The sequence below is a fragment of the Mandrillus leucophaeus genome, unplaced genomic scaffold (genome assembly GCF_000951045.1).
Source record: "Mandrillus leucophaeus isolate KB7577 unplaced genomic scaffold, Mleu.le_1.0 Scaffold55, whole genome shotgun sequence".
In the NCBI taxonomy this organism is placed as follows: Eukaryota; Metazoa; Chordata; class Mammalia; order Primates; family Cercopithecidae; genus Mandrillus; species Mandrillus leucophaeus.
In genome coordinates this window covers 4,407,884-4,416,996 of record NW_012105919.1, presented here as the reverse complement: position 1 = coordinate 4,416,996, position 9,113 = coordinate 4,407,884, and the positions used below count along the sequence as shown (strand labels likewise).

The window sequence follows — 9,113 nt, the reverse complement described above, 5'->3', positions numbered from 1 at the left end:
GATGGATGGATGGATGAATGGATGGATGGATGGATGAATGGGTGGGTAAATGAATGGACGGATGAGTGAGTGAACAGATGGATAGGTAGATGGGTGAGTGGGTGGATGGGTGGATGAATGGATGCATGGATGGATGGATGGATGGATGGATGGATGGATGGATGAATGGGTGGGTAAATGAATGGACGGATGAGTGAGTGAACAGATGGGATAGGTAGATGGGTGAGTGGGTGGATGGGTGAGTGGGTGGATGGGTGAATGAACGGATGCATGGATGGATGGATGGATGGATGCACGGGTGGTGGATGTGCAGAACGGACAAGTAGATGGGTTGGTGGTAGAAAAGCCTGTCTTACAGTGTGAGTAGGTGGGTGGGCGCACCGTGAGAAGTTCTACAGCGGAAAATGGTGCAAACCTGGCCTAGGCTAGGCAGACATGCTAACAGGCATTGATGGCCACTTTACAGAGACAGCCTGTCGTGTGTACCTCACAGTAAACACCTGACATTTTCCAGGGAATCCATAAGTAACTGACTGTTCCAATGAAGGCCTAGCCAGTGGCCCAAAGGCAGAGCGCCTGCCTGGGCCTCTCTGTTAGCGGCCAGCTGATCAGCAGCTCACTCAAGGAAAGAAAAACAAAATTCACCGTGTCCAGACTTTCGGGGATTTTCTGGTTTTCCCCTTCCCCTCTTTCTCATACCGTCTTTACTTGCATCCAACGTAATCAATCTACCAAGCAAGTATACAAGTAAAACGCCATAGTATGCAAGTAAAACACCGTGCTAACAATTGACTATTTGTTTTTAGTCATTCTTTGACAGTAGGTAGGCTAGGATGGATGGATGGAGTTCTAGCAAGTGGACAGATGGAGACTGGGCAGATGGATGAGTGGCAGGTCGGCTAGGAGGGATGGAGATGATGATGGACACAGGAGCAGTTGGGCAGCTGGACATGCCACAAGGCTGGCCAGGACAGCAGGGGACAGGATGGCTGGCCAGCTGGAAGCCCCCTCTGACCAAGCGTGGCAGCTGGGCTCACCTGGTGCCAGTAAGCTGAGTCTGGATTTGACTCCATCTCTTCCTGCATCCACTCCAGGTTGGCCTCCAGGAAGCTCTTCAGCCTCTCACAGTAGCCGACTTCGTACTCAAAGGGGCCGCAGTAATTCACCACTGTGTTCATCCAGTGCATGTAGATGAGCTGCGGGGTAGGGGGTGGGCGAGGCGGGGGTGGGCAGCTGAGGTGCTGTCTTCCCTGAGAGCCCCCCACCCAGGCTGCCCCAGAGCGGAGGCTGCTGGTGTGGCCACCTGAGCCCTTGCTCACGCTGTCCTGTCCCTGGAGGCTCCTCTCTCTGCCCAGCTCTGCCTCCGCTAGGGACCCCAGGCCCCTGGAAGTTGCCCTGAGAGCCTTTAGCCTGCAAAGCCTATAACTGATGGCTCCACCTCTGTTACTGGGGACCCCAATCTATATGCGTGTTCAGTTAGTCAATCCATGAATGTGTTTTTTTTGTTTTTTTTGTTTTTTTTTGAGACGGAGTCTCGCTCTGTCACCCAGGCTGGAGTGCAGTGGCGCGATCTCGGCTCACTGCAAGCTCCGCCTCCCGGGTTTACGCCATTCTCCTGCCTCAGCCTCCCGAGTAGCTGGAACTACAGGCGCCCGCCACCTCGCCCGGCTAGTTTTTTGTATTTTTTAGTAGAGACGGGGTTTCACCGTGTTAGCCAGGATGGTCTCGATCTCCTGACCTTGTGATCCGCCCATCTTGGCCTCCCAAAGTGCTGGGATTACAGGCTTGAGCCACCGCGCCCGGCCAGTCAATCCATGAATGTTTTTTCTGAGCACCTATTATGTTCCACTCTAAGCACTGAGGACACAGCAGGGAACAAAACAGCAATACCCCTGCTGACTCCACTGGGCAAGAGAATGCCGTGCCAGTTTCACCCAGACCTCATGCAGCCCTCTGCACTTCCCACTGAGATGCCACCTGCATGAGTACAGGCTCGCCTGCTGGGGGACAAAAGACCACATAGCCTGGTCATCCCCATGAGTGAGTGGCAGCACTCACTATCTCAGGATTGATGGCTTCATGACCGCTGCTCCATCACCATCTCACTGAAACACATCCAAATCCTGTTCATCCTTCAAGGCCCACTAAGAGACCACCTCCTCCATGCAGGCCTGCATGACTTCCACAGCATTGCCCCACTGCCTGTCCCATACCACGTTCTGGGCTGGGATCAGGGGACATAGCTGGGGACAAGACATATTACCACCCACAACAAGCCCACAGGCTGGAGGGGGAGGCAGCAGGGCACACCAGTTAGGAGCGAGACGTGGGTTAGATAGAGCTGAGGTTGAATGGTGCCTCCTCTGCAGACAGGCTGGCTGACCTTGGGAAAGCAGCTTCACCTCTCTGGGCCCAAGCCTGCCCATCCATCCAGGGAGGTACACATGCTTCCCTCAGAGGGTTAGGGTGGAGGCTCAGTGAGACATTGTGGGCAAAGTGCCTGGCACATGGGCCTGGGATTCCTGACAGGAGAGCCACTTGTGCCCTTGCCTCAGTGTCCCCAGGAGGCTGTGAGCCTCTTGAGAGACTGAACCATGTCTCATTCACCACTGAGCACCCAAAACAGCCCTGGCCCAGCATCTGACCACTTCCTCAGACACTAAGGACCCAGAGGGCCACCCACAACTGTGACTGGATGGCAGAAGGAGCAGCGTGAGTTTTATAACACAGTGTCCCACTGGACGCTGTCCTCTGTGATGTGCTCTTTCCCCTTCGCCTCCAGGCATCTCAGATTCATTCATTTCCACTGCTCTGTCATGCTGCACTGTGCACCTCCACCCGGTTAGCCATTCACCTGCCTGTGGTGTTTTAAGGACTCCCACTTTGGGGCTGCTTTGAGCACCTTATGCACATCCGTGGGTCACCTCTAGGGTATACACCCAAGTAGCAGGGCTGCTGGGTCCTAGGGCACATGCAGGTTCAACTCCATAAGTTGATGCCAAATTATTTTCCAACTTGGGTGACCCAATGCATGCCTCCATCCGCAGCATGGGAGACAGCTGTCCCTCCACAGCTTCGCCTACTTCTTGTTTGGTTTTTTGTGTGGTTTTGTTTTGTTTTTTTGAGGCAAGGTCTCATTCTGTCACAAGGCTGGAGTACAGTGGTACAATCCTAGCTCACTGCAGCCTCCAACTCCTGGGCTCAAGCAATCCTCCCTCCTCAGTCTCCCAACGTCCTGGGATTACAGGCAGGTGCTCTGCCTTTGGGCTGCTGGTTAGGCCATCAGTGGAAAAGTCAGTAATTTATGCATTCCCTGGAAAATGTCAGGTGTTTACTGTGAGGTACACATGACAGGCTGTCTCTGTAAAGTCATCATCAGTGCCTGTTAGCATGTCTGGCTAGCCTAGGCCAGGTGGCTCATACCTGTAATCCCAACACTCTGGGAAGCCGAGGCAGGCAAATCACTTGAGGTCAGGAGTTTGAGACCAGCCTGGCCAACATGGTAAAACCCCATCTCTACTGGAAATGTAAAAACTAGCCAGGCATGGTGGTGCATGCATGTAATTCCAGCTACTCCAGAGGCTGAGGCATGAGAATCATTTGAACCCAGGGAGGCAGAGATTGCAGTGAGCTGAGATTGCGCCACTGTACTCCAGCCTAGGTGACAGAGCGAGACTATGTCTCAAAAAAAAAAAAGAAAAGAAAAGAAAAAGAAAATTACACTAGGTACTATCTGATACACAGAAAAAATATATAACATATTCTAAGTTATGAAGCATGATAATAAAATGAACATCCAAACTAAAACCTAGAATGTTACTGATACTATTGAGCATCCCCTAAGCCCCTGCCTCCTCTACCCTTAGAGGCACCCACCACCCTAAATGTGGTAGCTATCATGCCCTTTCATTCATTCATTTATATTGAGATATAGTCAGCATACCATAAAATTCACCATTTAAAAATGCACAATTTCGCTGGGCACAGTGTCTCATGCCTGTAATCCCAGCACTTTGGGAGGCCGAGATGGGCAGATCACCTGAAGTCAGGAGTTTGAGACCAGCCTGGCCAACAGGGCGAAAGCCTACCTCTACTAAAAATGCAAAAATTAGGTGGGCATGGTGGTGCACATCTGTAATCCCAGCTACTCGGGAGGCTGAGGCAGGAAAACCATTTGAACCTGGGAAGCAAAGGTTGCAGTGAGCTGAGATACACCACTGCACTCCAGCCTGGGTGACAGAGGAAGACTGTCTCAAAAAAAAAAAAAAAAAAGTACAATTCATGGTTTGTAATGTATTCATAAAGTTGTGCAACCATCACCACTCTCTAACTCCAGAACCTCTTCATCATCCCAGAAAGAAACCCCATATCCATCAGCAGTCATTCCCCACTCCCCACAAGTCCCTGGCACCCACTAGTCGGCTTTCTGTCTCTGTGGATTTGCTTATTCTGAACATTTTATATAAATAGAATCATACAGTATGTGCCCTTTTGTGACTGGCTTTTTTCGTTTAGCATGTTTTCAAGGTTCTTTCATGTTCTGGTATGTGTCAGTCCTTCATTCCCTTTTACAGTCGAATAATGTTGCATTGTATGATAGATCACATTTCATGTATCCATTCATCGGCAACGGGGCATTCCAGTTGTTTCCACTCCCTTACTTTTGTTAAGCTACTTTTACTGCATGCGATGAGTCCCTGAACAACGTATTATTTTGCTTTACTTATTATTGAGCTTTATAAGAAGTCAGACAATATCAGAAGTGGGTGAGAGCCAGGCACAGTGGCCGGCCCCTAATGTAATTTTCTAAAGAATACGTGTCCACTTTTTTCCCCCAAATAGATGGAGGGTTATGGCAGGAGTTGGGGGGCCTACTCTGCACACATCTCAAAAGCACGTCGGGGAACACGCTGGTGGGGGTAGGGGAGGGTGGGAGCCCCATGTCCCCACCTTGGCCCTTACCTCCTCTGACACAGCAGCCTCCACCACGCCGGCTGCATAGGCCTGCAAGCTGTCATTGTATCCGCTACTCGTGCCCAGCTCCAGAAAGGCCCACCTGGAGGGGAAGGAAGGGACAATCAGTGAGTGGCAGAGGCCCCTAGCTAGACACACGGCATCTCCAGGCTTACACCATGAAAATGACACAGTGGTCAGTAGACATTCACGTGAATGTCCGTCTGTCCATCTTTGTGAGCTTGCAGGATTAAATCCCTCCAAGAGGAACTACTGGCTCAAAGGGCACATGTATATTTGATTTTTGTAGATATTGACAAACAGCCTCCCCCAAAAATGTAGGACCCATCTACATTCCCTCACCCACAATAACACCAGCTAACATCCATTGAGGATGAGATGTTAGCTCTTTGCCAAGCCATGTTCTAGTCACTTTCATGTCTATTAACTCATTGAGTCCCTGTGATAATCCTATAATCCTATAAGATGGGATTGATAACTCTGCCCACCTTGTCCCTCTTGCAGAAGAGGAGGAAATTAACACACAGACTTATGTCACATACCACCCCCAACCCTATGTCCATGCCCTTTGCCAGGAGACGACAGTCCTCCACCAATGGCCAAGTATCCTTCCCTGCTCCTTCATTTGGGCTTGGTTGTGTCACGTGACCTGCTTTGGCCAATGGGATGTGGATGAAAGTGACAGCGTGCTGGTTATAAGAAATCTAGCCTTCAGGAAGCCTCGCTTTGCCCCTTTGTGCCTCTGCCATCACCACGGGAAGAACAAGCCCCAGCCAGCCCACTGGTACCAGGGATATGAGAGCCACACAAGCACACCAGGTCTGTAGAGCTGCAAAATGAAGTACAGCTGCCCCAGCAGCCCCACAAATCCATGAGGATTAATGTTGTTGGTTTAAGCCCTTGGGTTGGGGCTGGTTTATCACACAGCACTGCTGCCCAATACTAGTGGATACACCTGAAAGGTCACAGAGTTGGCAGGGGCAGGATTCACTTCCAGGCAGGCTGGTTCCCACTCCTCTGAAGGAGCGCTTCTCAACCTCTGCGGCATATGCAGGTCACCTGAAGGCCTGGTTAGAAGGCAGATTCTGATCAGTTCTGCGATGGGGTCTGAGACTACATTTTTTTTTTTTTTTTTTTTCCTGAGACAGAGTCTGGCTGTTCCCCAGGCTGGAGGACACTGGCATGATCTCAGTTCACTGCAACTTCTGCTTCCTGGATTCAAGTGATTCTCCTGCCTCAGTCTCTGGAGTAGCTGGGATTACAGGTGTGAGTCACCACACCCAGCTAATTTGTGTATTTTTAGTAGAGACAGGGTTTCACCATGTTAGCCAGGCTGATCTTAAACTCCTGGCCTCAAGAGATCCGCCCACCTCAGCCTCCCAAAGTGCTGGGATTATAGGCACTTTGTTAAGCTACTTTACAGTAGCTTAAGGCCACTGCGCCAGGGTTTTTGTTTGTTTGTTTGTTTTGAGACAGCATCTTGCTCTGTCACCCAGGCTGGAGGGCAGTGGCATGATCTTGGCTCACTGCAGCCTCCAGCCTCCCAGGCTGGGTATGATGGTGCGTGCCTGTAGTCCCAGCTACTCTGGTGGCTGAGGCATGAATCATTTGAACCCTGTCTCTTATACACATCTAGATGTGTATAAGAGACAGAGACCATCCTGGCTAACACGGTGAAACCCCGTCTCTACTAAAAATACAAAAAATTAGCCAGGTGCGGTGGCCGGCGTCTGTAGTCCCAGCTACGTGGGAGGCTGAGGCAGGAGAATGGCGTGAACCCAGGAGGCGGAGCTTGCAGTGACCCGAGATCGCACCACTGACTCCAGCCTAGGCAACAGAGCAAGACTCCACTTCAAAAAAAAAAAAAAAGAAAGAAAAAGCTAAAAATGTTTATATCTAGGAAGAACGGTAGGGAGAGGTTTTTACTTCCCATATCCCATATCCCCTCTTTCTAAACTGCTAGAAATTTGTTTTGTTTTCTTTTGTTTTGTTTTGTTTGAGATAGGGTCTCACTCTGCCACCCAGGCTGTAGTGCAGTGGCGTGATCACAGCTCACTATAGCCTCACCTGGACTCAAGCAGTCCTCCCGCCTCAGCTTCTGAGAGGCTGGAACTACAGGCAGGCACCACCATGCCCAGCTAATTTTTTATATTTTTTGCAGAGACAGGGTCTCACCAGGTTGCCCAGGCTGGTCTCAAACTCGGCTCAAGCAATCCTCCTGCCTCGGCTTCCCAAAGTGCTGGCATTACAGGTACAAGCCACTGCGCCTGGCGAGAACACTTTAGAGCGCATCTATAACTAGATGTACTTATTAAAGACTACTCTTCGGCCAGGCACAGTAGCTCACACCTGTAATCCCAGCACTTTGAGAGGCTGAGGTGGGCAGATCACTTGAGGTTAGGAGTTCAAGACCAGCCTGGCCAACATGGTGAAACCCCATCTCTATTAAAATTACCAAAAGAAAAAAACAATAGCCAGGTATAGTGGCACACACCTGTAATCCCAGCTACCAGGGAGGCTGAGGCAGGAAGATCACTTGAACCTGGGAGGTGGAGGTTGCAGTGAGCCAAGATCATGCCACTGCACTCCAGCCTGGGTAACAGAGCAGACTATCTCAAAAAAAATAAATCAAACGAAGACTACTCCTTATTCAGAGAGTATGTCCTTTCTGCTTGTTTGCTCTAAAAATGCCAATCTTTTATGAGATAAACACTGACAGGGGTTGATAAATATTGCTCTGCTTTGTTTTTAATGCACTTGCTTGACAAAAAGTTGGCAGCAGTAGATCTGTTTCCTCAATCTTTTTTTTTTTTTTTCCTGGAAAATCTATGGGCCACACTGCAATTTCATGCCAGGGGCAGCAAATGTCTCGAAAATAACTCAAGAGTCTAATCAAGGTGCCTCTTGAAAGAAGCCACATTTGAAAAAGTCGGACCACTGATATGAGCAGGGTGCCACAAATAGCTCACAAATATCAGCACCCCACTTCCGCAGTGTAGTATGGCCTTGGACGCTCTCCATGATGTGGGATGCCCCCCGTATCTGTGTCTATCACTCCTATCTCAGCCTATTTTTTTTTTTTTTGAGACAGGGTCTCACTCTGTTGCCCAGGCTGGAGTGCAGTAGCACAATCACAGCTGGCTGCAGTCTCAACTTCCCAGGCTCAAACGAGTAGCTGGGACCACAGGCATGCGCCACTACACCCAGTTACTTTTTAAATTTTTTGCAGAGACAGGATTTCACCATGTTGCCCAAGCTGGTCTCAAAATCCTGGTCTCTCTCCATCTTCCTGCCTTGGTCTCCCAAAACATTGGGATTACAGGCGTGAGACACAGCGCCCGGCCTCCTTTCTCATTCTCGATGGTATAGATTCATCTCTTGTGGTTGTTCAAAGAAACAGCTGGGCCTTATTTATCCATTTTACTGGGCTGGTTTTGCCTGCTGGTTGGTGGATTTGGGATGCTTCCCCATTTACTAATTTGTTAATTCCCTCTTATTTTGATTCACTGCCTCTCTCAATGGAATGGTGATTTACTTTAAGCAACCTCATCGATAAGGTGCTGGTCAGTGGGATCAGATCAGGGAAGGAAGACAAAGTAAGGTTGGAGGATACAGCTTCCCCAGGACCAAAGCCAGAGCTAGATTGAGGCAGGTTCTGCTCCTAGGGACACCTCTGCTCTCCAAGCACCAAATCCTAAATGTTTCCAGGCTGTGTAGGGGTGTTGGCCCAAAGTCAGATATGGCACAACTGAAAGAAGGTACCGAGCACAGTGGCTCACATCTGTAATTCCAGCATTTGGGGATGCTAAGGTGAGAGGATCACTTGAGCCCAGGAGTTCAAGACCAGTCTGGGCAACATGACAAGACCCTTGTTTCTACAAAAAAAAATTTTTTTAATTAGCCAGGCATGGGGGTGCGTATCTATAGTCTGAGCTACTTGGGAGGCCGAGGTGGGAGGATTTCTTTTTTTTTTTTTTTGAGACTGAGTCTGGCTCTGTTGCCCAGGCTGGAGTGCAGTGGCCGGATCTCAGCTCACTGCAAGCTCCGCCTCCCAGGTTTATGCCATTCTCCTGCCTCAGCCTCCGGAGTAGCTGGGACCACAGGCGCCCGCCACCACGCCCGGCTAGTTTTTTGTATTT

General features: G+C 49.9%; 1 protein-coding gene across 1 annotated transcript in view; it reads right to left on the bottom strand.

The window, feature by feature from the left end:
* Window positions 1–9,113, bottom strand: part of PLBD2 (phospholipase B domain containing 2) — a gene marked incomplete at its 5' end in the record, with an annotated part of 29,980 nt that overhangs the window by 14,090 nt on the left and 6,777 nt on the right. The window contains 2 exons of the mRNA XM_011997944.1: window positions 1,038–1,196; window positions 4,963–5,056. Of these exons, the coding sequence (XP_011853334.1) occupies window positions 1,038–1,196; window positions 4,963–5,056 (253 nt within the window). The remainder of the gene's footprint in view (window positions 1–1,037; window positions 1,197–4,962; window positions 5,057–9,113) is intronic.